The 13,975-nt window shown below is 40.1% G+C and overlaps 1 protein-coding gene across 8 annotated transcripts in view; it reads left to right on the forward strand.

Annotated features, from left to right (window-relative positions):
• The window catches only part of ATG7 (autophagy related 7), a 261,895-nt gene that overhangs the window by 55,649 nt on the left and 192,271 nt on the right, over nt 1–13,975 (forward strand). For 7 of the 8 annotated variants that reach the window (XR_004264016.1, XM_032262224.1, XM_032262226.1 and 4 more), the window contains 4 exons: nt 1,176–1,264; nt 2,761–2,882; nt 8,103–8,193; nt 9,893–10,037. Coding sequence is in view for 7 of the 8 variants with exons in the window: in XM_032262224.1 (XP_032118115.1) it covers nt 1,176–1,264; nt 2,761–2,882; nt 8,103–8,193; nt 9,893–10,037 (447 nt within the window). In the remaining variant the exon portion in view is untranslated. The remainder of the gene's footprint in view (nt 1–1,175; nt 1,265–2,760; nt 2,883–8,102; nt 8,194–9,892; nt 10,038–13,975) is intronic. The other variant, XM_032262228.1, reaches the window with a different exon arrangement.

Genomic DNA, 13,975 nt, shown 5'->3' on the forward strand with positions numbered 1-13,975 from the left:
TCTTTGGTAATGTTAAACTGATTGCTTGGTTGAGGTAATATTTGCCAGTTTTCTCCACTGTAACGTCACTATTTTTTCTTTGTAAGTAAATCACTAATTGAGCTACCTTTTGGAAGGGGAAGGGTTAAATTTTGCTCCTGAAGAGGGCAGTATTTTTATATACTGTTTGAAAATTTTCTTTAAGGAAGATTTGTCCCTTCACATTTATTCCATTCTTTATTTATATCAGTGTGGACTCGTAGATATTCATTTTATACTTTGGGCTGTAATTCAACATCGTATTATTTATATTGTTGCATAAACTGTTCCAGCCTTGGCCATTGAGAACTCTTTCAGTTGGTGCCTGTATCCCCTTGGCATGCCCCAGACCATTTGTTTTTTGAATGTCTCCTTATTTCCTGGCTCTATAAGATGCTCCAAGCTTCTCTTGTATTTTTCCTGCCTGAGCCCTAGAATTAACCATGTGAGAATGGTATTTCAAAGTCAGTATCTGGGTGCTGGATGCTTATTGTCTTTGAAAGGAAGGAAACAGAAGAGTGAAAAATATTCTACATAATGTTCAAAGCGTTATGGAAGCAGCAAAGCTAGGCCGACTGCTTCTTTCAGGGGAAGTCTTCACTAAAGAGGTGGTATTTTAAATTGAGTAGGGTGTTCCAGATGAAGATCAGGATTGGAGTGGGATGGGAAACGGGAGGAGGAAATACATGTTAGCAAAATCAAGGGTAACTGGCTGTTTAACTTGATCTGACTATATATTTACATTGGTAGTGGCCCTTCTTTGATTTTCTCATTGCGTAAAAATGAGGCATTTTCACAGATTATATTTTTTTTCTACAAGAGGATCTCTATGCAAGCCCTGTTGACTGCCCTCCTTCATTTCCCATCTTCCTTCCAGTCTTTCTTCCTTCTAAATGTACTTAGCTCCTACTTTCTGCCAGGCCCCAATGCAAGGCACAGGGTGTGCAGACAAGAATTTGATAGCCCCTACCATCAGGAAGTTCTATATCCAGAGTGAATCCTGTGGCTTTCTTCTTCTCCCCTTAGCCCTTTTCCAGGTGTCTAATTTTTAAGGCTTTGCAGAAAGCATAAAAAAGCAAAGAGGAAATATAAGCAACGTCTGTATTGTGAAGCTGACATGATACTCGACTCACTCAGAAAGTCTTTTTTGTTCACAGATAACAATCGGTGTATATGATCCCTGTAACTTAGCCCAGTACCCTGGATGGCCTTTGAGGAATTTTTTGGTCCTAGCAGCCCACAGATGGTATTTACAAGAGTGTGTGTTTGTCTGTCTGTCTGTCTGCCTCTGTCAGTATGTGTTTTACAATGTGTCTGTTTCTGTCTGTATCTCTGTTTTCCCAATCACATTTTTTTTCATTTTGGGCATGGAAACCAGGCAATCAGTAAATCAGTCATAACCCAATTTCCATATGAGGCTTAATTAGGTCTCTTAGGGAGCCACATACTCTGATTATTCTGTACTAAAGATGTTTTAGCATATGGTAGAGTTGGTAGCCACAGGTCCTGACACAAATTCTGTAGCCCTCCCTTCTAGCTGTCTGGGTTGCTTTCAGATAGGATTTTCCTACTGCTGTCATTCTCCATTTTTCTTAACCCTAAAATAATTAAAACAGAGGATATCTTAAAAGCCAGTATACATTTGAAAAGATGCCCAGTATCATGTCATTAAGGAAACAAAAATTAAAACCATAATGAGATGCTTCTACATATCCACCAAAAGTATTTAACAAAAACGTCCTTACCAAGCGTTGTCAACAATGTGGAGCAACCAGAACTCTCAAATACTGCTGGAAAAATGTTGAGCAGTATCTACCAAAATTAAAAATATCTATGGCTCAGCAGTGTTACTCTCAAGTAGATTGCTCACTGAAATACATACATAGGTAGAAGCAGAACACATATACAAGAATGTTTACAGAAGCATTATTCTTAATAACCAAAAGCTGGGAATAACCCACACGTTCTTCAATAATGAAATGAATGATAATTTTTATAGTATATCCCTTACAATGAAATACATGTTACAGTGAATCTGAATGAACTATTAACAGAAATCAACATGAATGAATTTTAAACGCTTAATATTAAGTGAAATAAGGTGGACCTAAACAATACATATTCTGTGATTCCATTTATATAAAGTTCAAAACAGGCAAAACCAATGTATGGACTAAGAGTAGTTGTTACTTTTGAAGGGAGTGGTTAATGACTGACAGAAGGCATGAGACAGCCTTCTTTATACTTGGAATTTGTGTAATTTTCTTTGTGTCTACTTTACTTAAATAAAAATGTTTATTTAAAAATACGAAGATAGACAAATTACAGATTGTCCTTTGAGGGAGACAATCCACAATTATTCAGGTGGTAAGTCTACAAAGTGCAAATGGACTTCCTAACTACTGACTGAGGTGCTACTGCTTAGAGGTTTTTTTCTAAATGTCTTGTGAGCATTTTTTCCCTGCATTTAAAAGATTTGTCAGAATTATTTATGTGCAATATGATTGTAATATAAAATTCACCTCAGCCAGTTCATTGTTCAGCCTCTAAACACTGGTCAGAGAAACAATAATATGAATATGTTCAAAAAGGTTAAGACCATCTCCCTTGGGTGTCAGAGGGGCATAATTACAATGCATTGAATTCTCTCCAACTGGTTTGCTGAAGCTCTTATGTGAGCTTTTTCTTTTCCTTCCTTTTAACAAAAATAATAAATAAATAAAAATCCGGGCATGACAACAGGAGTAGCAGTTTCCAGTCTGTTGAAGTCCTTTGCTTCCGTGACCGTACCATGCAGGGGGCGAGAGATGTTGCCCACAGCATCATCTTCGAAGTCAAGCTTCCAGAAATGGCATTTAGCCCAGGTAATTTGCTGGTCTTTGAAAATGCATATAATTATCATTTATCAGAAATGGAACCAGGTTTACTTTCTTTTCATCCCTTCACAATGGCAGAAGAAAGGAAAAGTACAACTAGTACCTCTTTGCCAATGCAGACACCTACTTCAAACAGAGGGCACGTTCTGCTATTCAGACTGGAACAAAGGCAAAGATTGTGACCAGGAAATTTTCTCTAGGCGTTTTTTTCGGTCTTCAAGATTTGTTCTCCTCTGCCCCTTGTTTTCAATTTTACTTTTGTTTAACACAAAATCTTTATTCCTGTCTATTCTTAAAGGAAGGATGAAGTGTTTTTTTTTGTTTGTTTGTTTGTTTGTTTTTTGAGATGGAGTCTCGCTCTGTCGCCAGGCTGGAGTGCAGTGGCATGATCTCCGCTCACAGCAATCTCCGCTTCCTGGGTTCAAGCAATTCTCCAGCCTCAGCCTCCCGAGTAGCTGGGATTACAGGAGCCTGCCACCACACCTGACTAATTTTTGTATTTTTAGTAGAGGTGGGTTTCACCATGTTGGTCAGGCTGGTCTTGAACTCCCAACCTCAAGTGACCCACCCGCCTTGGCCTTCCAAAGTGCTGGGATTACAGGCGTGAGCTATCAAGCCTGGCCTCACATATATTAATTTGTTGTTCCTCACACCAACCTCATGGTTCCAAGGCACATTTCTTTCCTTATGCCATAAATATGCCTTAAAATGTGTGTGTGTGTGATGGGGAGGTGGTGTCAAAATCTCTTTCAAGGCCGGGCGCAGTGGCTCAGGTCTGTAATCCCAGCACTTGGGAGGCCGAGGCAGGTGAATCACCTGAGGTCAGGAGTTCGAGAGTGGCCTGGCCAACATGGTGAAACCCCATCTCTACTAAAAATACAAAAATTAGCCAGGAATGATGGTAGGTGCCTGTAATCCCAGCTACTCAGGAGGCTGAGGTGGGATAATCATTTGAACCTGAGAATGGAGGTTGTAGTGAGCCAATTATGCTGCTGCACTCCAGCCTGGGTGACACAGCAAGACTCTGTCTCAAAAAAAAAAAAAACTTCTGAGATCTTTTCTAGAGTGCTAAAGTCAGAAGGATTCAAGATTGGCTCAGATGACATTTTTTCAGCGATTCAGTGCTCTAACACAGATGTCTTTACAGACTTCGAAAGATTGACAGAGCACTTCTGCTTGATCAGTCAAAGGAGGAAACTGCTTTTCAGTTTAGAGCCTTTGCCTCTCTGTTGTCTTTAGATATTTGCATTGGATGTAGCACCCTCTTCTGGCAAATTCTAAAATAGCTCCTGTGTATTGTTAACTTACATGCCATACCTTTGTTTTATTAAATCACACTTAAGGATAGTCACAGGAGTGTACAGTCTTTTGGCTTTCCTGGGCCACATTGGAAGAATTGTCTTGGGCCACACATAAAATACACTAACACTAATGATAGATGATGAGCTAAAAAAAAAATTGCAAAGAAATCTCATAATGTTTTAAGAAAGTTTATGAATTTGTGTTGGGCCACATTCAGAGCCACACTGGGCTGCCAGTTGGACAAGTATGGTCTCAGGGAATGAGATGAGAGTTAACTAATGTGGATCTGGTTTCTATGTCTGACAAGCTGCCAGGTACCTTCCATGAGGTACTCACTTAATCTTGCCAACCACTCTGTGGGGAGTCAATTTTCTTTCCATTTCTATGACAAAGGCAGAGTTATTCTTACACCCTACTCTCTATGGTCAGGCTCACGCTTCGCTTGATGATGTTGACTTTTTTTTTTTTTTTTTGGCCACAATGTCTGACTGTGTCGCCCAGACTGGTGTGTAGTGTCGCAATGTCAGCTCAGTGCAACCTCTGCCTCCTGGGTTCAAGCAGTTCTTCTGCCTCAGCCCCCTGAGTAGCTAGGACTACAGGCGCATGCTACCACACCCGGCTAATTTTTTGTATTTTAGTAGAGACGGGGTTTCAGCATGTTGCCTAGGCTGGTCTGAACTCCTGAGCTCAGACAGTCCGCCTGCCTCAGCCTCCCAAAGTTCTAGGATTACAGGTGTGAGCCACCATACCTGGCCAATGCTGACATTTAAACCCAGGAACCACACTACATTTCCATTTGAAAAAGGTTTTCTATCATCCAGTAAAGCCTTTAACACATCTTCTTTATGCCTGATATTAAATGTAGATTATTTAGCTTAAGAAAGGCAAATGAATTTCCTGTTTTTCATGTAAACTAGTGTGTTCCCTCTTAGCTGTAAATAAAACTTTACAGTAAATACAACTTTATAAAGAATTCTTCTGGCCTGGCGCTGTGACTCATGCCTGTAATCCCAGCACTTTGGGAGGCCAAGGCAGGCAGATCATGAGGTCAAAAGATCAAGACCATCCTGGCCAACATGGTAAAACTCCATCTCTACTAAAAATACAAAAATTAGCTGGGTGTGGTGGCATGCGCCTGTAGTCCCAGCTACTTGGAAGGCTGAGGCAGGAGAATCACTTGAACCCGGGAGGCAGAGGTTGCAGTGAGCCGAGATTGTGCCGCTGCACTCCAGCCTGGTGACAAATTGAAACTCTGTCTCAAAAAAAAAAAAATAATAATTCTCATTTAATTTGGTGTATATCTTATAGATTATATGGAAGCAGGTATGGTAAATTAAATACTATTTCCATATGTGATATTTTTTTCATTATTGACTTTAAAGGGCATCTAATTTTCTTAGAAATGGCTATACGCTTTTTATGTTTATTTTTTGAGAGATAAGGTCTTCTTATGTTGCCCAGGCTGGCCTTGAACTCATGGGCTAAATCCTTCCTCCTGCAGTCCTCCTGCCTCAGCCTCCCAAAAAGCTTGGACTAGACATGAGCCCAGCATCTGTAACCTTTTAAGTATAGACAGCTTTTAATTTGAAATTGTGCTTTGTTTGTTTGTTTTCTGATAATTTCTAACCTGTAACAGGAGAAAACCTAGACAGGAGTTACAAATTACAGTACTAGGCTGTGATTCTGTAGTTCTTGTCAAGTTCCTGTGCTGTATATCAGAGACACATTAAAAAAAAAGTTTTTTTTAAGTTTAGGGTTATATGTGGTTTGTTATGTAGGTAAACTTGTTTCACAGGGGTTTGTTGTGCAGATTATTTCATCAGCCAGGTACTAAGCCTAGTACCTAGTAGTTATTCTCCTCCTCTCCCTCCTCCCACCCTCCACCCTCAAGTAGGCCCCAGTGTCTATTTCCCTTTGTGTTATGAGTTCTCATCATTTAGCTCCCACTTGTAAGTGAGAACATGTGGTATTTGGTTTTCTGTTCCTGCATTAGTTTGCTAAAGATAGTGGCCTCCAGCTCCATCCATGTTCCCACAAAAGACATGGTCTCATTCTTTTCTATGGCTGCATAGTATTCCATGGTGTATGTATACCACATTTTCTTTATCCAGTCTATCATTGATGGGCATTTAAGTTGATTCCATGTATTTGCTGTTGAGAGACACATTTTTTAATTCAATCTAAGAATAGTAATAAAATCAAACAAAATATCAGTGAGTAGCAGGTGTGAACTCTTTCTTTTCCCCACAGAAAGATAATTCTGAAATCTTAACCTCTTTAAGAAACTCAAATTTGACTTTGTGTGATGGCTCATACCTGTAATCCCAGCTACTCCAGAGACTTAAGCTGGAGGATCACTTGAGCCCAGGGGTTCAAGACCAGCTTCACAACATAGCAAGACCCTGTTTCAAATAAGAAAATGTTGTTATTTCAGTTTTAATTTTTCATGGCATTTAAAAAAAGCCAAATCAGAGTACCCAATTTAAAAGGAGGATGACATTTGTTTTCTGGCTTCTTGCTGTGAATGACACCCTCAGCCAAACTGGGGCCCAAGTAGCTTTCAAGGATAATTGGCCTTATGGTTTCTCATTGGTCATCCTATCGCAGAAACAAAAGATCGTGTAAAGGAAATCAATACCTTCTTGGTTCCATCATTACATTGGGCAATACTATTCTTTTTTAATGTCAAAAGCTGAAAAGTTTCTCAAGGAAAGGAAAATTGCGATCTTGACAGAAATTCAAAAGTAGGAGAATGGACAAAGAAAACCAGCGTACAATTAGAAACAAAATGAAAAATTTCCCTCCTAGTCCCGTACATCTTAACTTCAAGTCAAGGAGTTTCTGTTCTTGCAGAGTCTGCTGCTTAAGGCAGACGGTAAAGATGATGCTGGAAGTGTAGGCTGTGGTGGGGTGAATTCTTTCCTCAGGAGTTCAGGCTTTATTGTGAGCAGTGGGAATTCAATGAGAAAGGGGGAGCAGCAGAGGTCCTGAAATGTAGGGAGCGCAAGAGAGTGGGTGGATCCACTAACAAGATTTACAAGGCTGTGGTTCCACCAAGCAAGTCTCAGAGCTTTTATCTCCTTCATGTGCAATGTGAATGGCCAGGTTTCAGTGATAATGGGGGCTACAATATAGAAGATAGATATAAGTATAGAAGCACTTCCCAAGTCTGTTTAGCCACAGGATCCTTATCCTCTGACATTATTGAATAGGACACACTTTGGGAACTGCTGGAATTGGAATTGACTGGAATTACACAGGCTCCCACAGCAGGGATTAAAAGGGGGCAGCAGGGAAGGAAGAAGTCAGAGAAGGGAAAGTTCTGAATGGATACAGATGAGCTTAAAGGAAAGGGCAGCTTAACTAAAGGACAGTCACCTTGGACTATCATCTGCACACAGGTGTAGTGACAGAAAGGCTGAGCAGAGGGGCATGATAAGTATGAGCAACAGAAGGGACATACTGAATTTAGAGGTTCACGTCCCAATAGGAACTTCAGTGAAGGTGTGCTGCAGTTACACTGGCTTGGCTTGCTTAGATAGAGAAGCCTCAGTGGGGTTATACCTACCCCAGATAAGATTGTCTTTTTCTTTTTTTCAACTTCTAGTAACAGTGAAAGTTGAGGCACCTTGGGGCAGAGTTGAGGGCTATTTCAGAAGCTCCTGTGCAGGAAGATTGCTTGGGACTGATGGTCTCTAAACAACATTCCCAGTAGCTGAGGAAGATGGGGAGGCAACTGTGGCAAGTCCATGGAAATTCAGGTCCTCAGGTCCCTTTTAGAAAGAATCAAAGTATCAATGCATGGGCCATTATAAATGTCAGTCTTTTTTATGCAAGCTTGCTGTTTGATCTGTTTGCTTTTATTCTTCCCTCCTTCATTAAGCTTTGTGTTTTATTTGCTTTAAGATTGTCCTAAAGCAGTTGGATGGGAAAAGAACCAGAAAGGAGGCATGGGACCAAGGATGGTGAACCTCAGTGAATGTATGGACCCTAAAAGGTATATTTTGGAAGCTGTTTTCTCCATTTGGGCTTTTTGTAACCAAGACACACACCAAGTTCTGTCAGGCCAATGCAGCATTGTGGAATTCATCCCAAGGGGTGCCATTCATGCTGCCATGTGTTATTCTGCTCTTTAATTGAGGTTTGGTTGTGAGAATTAATAATGACAATGGATATCCTGAAGGGCACAGTGTTTGTCTGTTCTAGATATTCTAAATTTTGTTCTTATTTCAAGCTCATGCTCTCAGACCACCAGTGTAGTGTACCTGTACTGTCTTTCGATCCTTTATGGATTGTCCTCTAGCTTGGTCCTATTGGCCTACTTTTTTTTTTTTTTCTTCCGAGACGGAGTCTCATTCTGTCACCCAGGCTGGAGTACAGTGGCATGATCTCGGCTCACTGCAACTTCTGCCTCCCAGATTCAAGCGATTCTCCTGCCCCAGCCTCGCAAGTAGCTGGGACTACAGGTGTGCACCACCACACCTGGCTAATTTTTTGCATTTTTAGTAGAGACAGGGTTTCACCATCGTAGCCAGAATGGTCTTGATCTCCTGAGCTCATGACCTGCCCGCCTTGGCCTCCCAAAGTGCTGGCATTACAGGTGTGCGCTACCACACCCGGCCTTTTTTCCCCCCCAACGATGGAGTCTTGCCCTGTCACCCAGGCTGCAGTGCAATGGCACAATCTCTGCTCACTGCAACCTCCACCTCCTGAGTTCAAGCAATTCTCCTGCCTCAGCCTCCCGAGTAACTAGGATTACAGGCACACGCCACCATACTCAGCTAATTTTTTGTATTTTTAGTAGAGATAGGGTTTCACCTTGTTGTCCAGGCTGGTCTTGAACTCCTGACCTCGTGATCCGCCTGCTTCAGCCTCCAAAAGTGCTGGAATTATAGGCGTGAGATACCATGCCCTGCCCTTATTGGCCCACCTTGAAGGATATTAGAAGAAATATTTCATGGAAACCAGTATTGTATTTAAGGGTGAATCTGAGTGCACTCTTTTTTCTTTTCTTTTTCTTTTTTGTTTTTTTGAGATGGAGTTTTGTTCTTGTCGTCCAGGCTAGAGTGCAGTGGCATGATCTCAGCTTACTGCAACCTCTGACTCCCTGGTTCAAGCAATTCTTCTGCCCCAGCCACCTGAGTAGCTGGAATTACTGGTGCCCGCCACCACACCCAGCTAATTTTTGTATTTTTAGTAAAGACAGGGTTTCACCATGTTGGCTAGGCTGGTCTCAAACTCCTGACTCAAGTGATCTGCCCACTTCGGCCTCCCAAAATGCGGGGATTACAGGCGTGAGCCACCATGCCCAGCCTGAATGCAATCTTCATTAAGGAGATAGGGGAAAAATTTTTGTTTTCAGTACTAGGAAAAACTTTCCTTTTAATCAAGTGGTGTGTTTTTATTCATGGACACCGTGATTCCTTTAACTGGTCATGGTCTTCCCTTTTCACCTTTGCTGCTGGGAGCTCAGTATCAAATTTGTGCCCCTCACCCCCTCATTGCAGAGGACTCCAACAGCATGCTGCTGTGTGGGAGCCTTTCTCCTCCCTGCTTACCCTCCAGCCTCATCTTCTTTTTCCTTTTATCCCAATTTCCTTATTATTTATTTCTTATTTTCTTGCATAGCCACTTGATATCTTTTAGGACAAGATTATTGCACAAATGAGTAACTGAATAAGTCTCTCCTTTTCTAGATTAGCTGAGTCATCAGTGGATCTAAATCTCAAACTGATGTGTTGGAGATTGGTCCCTACATTAGACTTGGACAAGGTTGTGTCTGTCAAATGTCTGCTGCTTGGAGCCGGCACCTTGGGTTGCAATGTAGCTAGGACGTTGATGGTAAGTCGGGGTTGGGGTGTACAAATGGCACCTTTGAAATTGCAGCTTCTCTTCTTGTTTTACTCTCCATGATTGCTTTCCATCTCCCCGCTCCCCCTCCCCTCCTTCTCCCCGCTCCCCCTCCCCTCCTTCTCCCCCTCCCTTCCTTTTTCCTTTTCTTCTTATCTTTTTAATTGTAAAAGAAATACAAGCTTTTGTCATCAGATAGAAACCGGAAGTCTTCCACACCCATCGTAAGTTCCGTTTCCCATTAAGGAGACTTTGTACATTAGTATGCAGCGTCTTTCCAAGATGCTATTTTAGCCATATCTAAATATAGAGAAATCTTTGTTATCTTTGCTGATATTTATTTATATTTATAAAAATTAGATTATAATATAGGATCTTTAACAGATTTTTAACTAGATAAAAAAATGACTGTGGCTACCTTTCTATGTTTCCATAGTATGTATATGTGTTATTTTGTTCTATGACTATGTTCTTAGTTTATTGAATCAATTTCAGGTTGCTTTGTATTTTTTTCTATTAGAGACTGTTCTCTATTAGAAAACATTCTTATACTTGTATGTTTGCATATCCATAGGATTTTTTTTTTGGGGGGGGAAGCCCTAGACATAGAATTGCTATGTTAGAGAGAGTATAGAATTTGAATATAAATATTTTAAATATTTATGTTTTTCATTAATTTTTTTTGAGACAAAGTCTTAATCTGTCACCTAGGCTGGAGTATAGAGGCATGATCTCAACTCACTGTAACCTCCGCCTCCCGAGTTTAAGGGATTCTACTGCCTTAACTTCCTGAGTAGCTGGGATTACAGGCATGTACCAGTACACTTGGCTAATTATTTGTATTTTTAATAGAGACAGGGTTTCACCATGTTGTCGAGGCTGCTGTTGAACTCCTGACCTCAGGTGATCCGCCTGCCTTGGCCTGCCAAAATGCTGGGATTACAGATGTGAGCCACTGCACCCAGTCAAAAATTTTTTTCAAACTAAATTGCCTTCCAAAAATGTTATACATGTGAGACACAGAATTTTTTTCCATACTCTTGCCAAAATTGGATATATCAACTTTTGAAATCTTAATCAGTTAAGTAACATTTATTGTTTTAATTTGCATTTCTTTAATTAGCAAGGGCGAGTTTAATTTTTTTTGTGAGTTTTTTTTTTTATTCATGTTCTTCAGGTTGTGTTTCTTTTTTGTTTTTTTATTTTTGTTTTTGTTTTTTTAAGATGGAGTCTCACTCTGTCGCCCAGGCTGGAGTACAGTGGCATGATCTTGGCCTCACTGCAACCTCCACCTCCCAGGTTCAAGCGATTCTCCTGCCTCAGCCTCCTCAGTAGCTGGGATTACAGTCGTGTGCCACCATGCTTGGCTAATTTTTGTATATTTCGTAGAGATGGAGTTTCACCATGTTGGTCAGGCTGGTCTTGAACTCCTGAACTTGTGATCCACCTGCCTTGGCCTCCCAAAGTGCTGAGATTACAGGCATGAGCACCATGCCCAGCCTGGGTTGTGTTTCTTTTATTGATTTAGAGTTCTTTTTATTGGTCAATTAATCTTTTTTCTGTAATGTTTTTCTCAATTTATCTAAGATGTCTTTAGCCATATAAAAGTTTTTTCAGCCAGTCTCAGTGGCACACACCTGTAATCCCAAACGTTGATTTGCTGAGGTGAGCAGATCACCTGAGGTCAGGAGTTTGAGATTGGCCTGGCTAACCTGGTGAAACCGTTTCTACTAAAAATACAAAAAATTAGCCAGGCGTGGTGGCATGTGCCTGTAATCCTAGCTACTGAGGAGGCTGAGGCAGGAGAGTTGCTTGAACCCGGGAGGTGGAGGTTGCATTGAGTGAGATTGCACCATTGCATTCAAGAAACTTCGTCTCAAAAAAAAAAAAAAGTTTTTTTCAACTTTATATTATTATATATGTCAGTCTTTTCCTTTGCGGCTTATGGAACTCTTGTTTTTATGTTAGAACTTGATGAATGTGGAAATTTTTTTGGTTACATGATAAGGGGTAAAGATCTAGCTACTTTTACACAAAATAGATTGTTAGTTGCTTTAATGGCATTTATTCAGTAATCGAAATCATCATTTTTCTGTCTTTATCAAATGCTAAGTCCCCTTATATACCTGAGTCTCTTTGTGGATTCTCTATTTTGACTCATTGATCTGTTATTTTTATATTCGTACTCACTGTTTTAGTTGAAATTACAGTGAATTTATAGATAAATTAGAAGGGATTGATGTATTTTTATGACATTAATCCTTAGTCCTAGGAGCATGGTGTATCTCTTAATTTAATTAGATCATCGTTGTCTTTCGGTAGCATTTTCTTTATATAGGGCTTGCACATATCTAATTTAGTTTAAATATCTTATTTCTACATATTTAATGATTTTTTTTCCTTTAGAGATAGTTTCTCCCATTAAACTTTCCAGTTGGCTTTTACTGGAATGCAGGAAAAATAGTGAATTTTGCATATTTATCTTTGGCCATCTGTCTAAGCTCTCTTAGTTCTAAGAATTTTTTGATTCTTTTGAATTTGTAGGTTGCTAGTATCCCTCACCAACACTTACATGATTCTTTTCCTTGTCTTATAAGACTGGCTAGAACTCTACAGTAATGTAGAAGAATGGCAGTGAGAGTTGACATCTTTGTTTTGTTGCTGACTTTAATGAGAGTGCCTCTTGTTTTTACTTTTAATTTTAATATTGGTTTCTGGTAAGTATTCTTTATAATTTAAAGTTGATTTCTATTTCTGCATGTTTACATCAGAAATGTTGAGCTTTATCAGCTACATCTGTCAAGACAAAGTATTTTAATGTTGAGCATTCCTAGAATAAACCCTATTTATACATGGTATCTTACTCTTCTCAGATACTGTTGAATTCAATTAGTAATGTTTTGTTTTTAAATTTTATATCTTACTGGGCTATGGTGGCTGATGCCTGCAATCCCAGCAGTTTGGGAGGCTAAGGTAGGCAGATCGTTTGAGCTCAGGAGTTCAAGACCAGCCTGGACAACATGTCAAAACCCCATCTCTTTTAAAAAAAAAAAAATACATACATACATATATATGTATGTATATGTATGTATATCATACACATACACACACACACACACACACACAAATTAGCCTGGCTGTGGTGGCATGTACCTGAAGTTGCAGCTACTCAGGAGGCTGAGGTGGGAGCATTGTGTCAGACCAGGAGGTTGAGGCTGCACTGAGCCAAGATCATGCCACTGCACTCCAGTCTGGGTGACAGAGCAAGACCCTGTCTCAATCAACCAATCAATTAATCAGTCAAATTTTACACCTCAATTCATAAGTCAAATTGATTTATAGTCATGTTATTCCTTCTTTTATCTTTGTGTATTTTATACCTAACATTGTGCTATCTTTATAATATAAACTTAAAACATTCTGCTTTTTTCTGAGCTCCAGAACAGTTTAAATAAATGAATTATCTGTTCCTTGATGGTTAGGTAAAATTCAGTTATAAATCCATCTGGGCCTGATGCGTTTTAGAATTGTGTTGATTGGGGCAGTGGGGGTGGTGGGAATCTTTGTAAACTTTTACAGATGTTTCTGTGTTGACTCCCCTTTTTAGATTATTTACAGTACTGGTTTTCAGTCCATTTGTTTTCCTAGAAAATAATTCATTTGTCTAGCTTTAAAAATTAATTGACGGATAGCTGGACACGGTGGCTCACGCCTGTAATCCCAGCACTTTAGGAGGCTGAGGTGGGCAGATCACGAAGTCATTAGTTCAAGAACAGACTGGCCAACATGGTGAAACCCTGTCTCTACTAAAAAATACAAAAATTAGCTGAGTATGGTGGCTTGTGCCTGTAATCCCAGCTACTTGGAAGGCTGAGGTAGGAGAATTGCTTGAACCAGGACCCGGGAGGCGGAGGTTGCAGTGAGCCGAG

The sequence above is a fragment of the Sapajus apella genome, unplaced genomic scaffold (assembly GCF_009761245.1).
Source record: "Sapajus apella isolate SASKATOON/1434 unplaced genomic scaffold, GSC_monkey_1.0 scaffold128, whole genome shotgun sequence".
Classification (NCBI taxonomy): domain Eukaryota; kingdom Metazoa; phylum Chordata; class Mammalia; order Primates; family Cebidae; genus Sapajus; species Sapajus apella.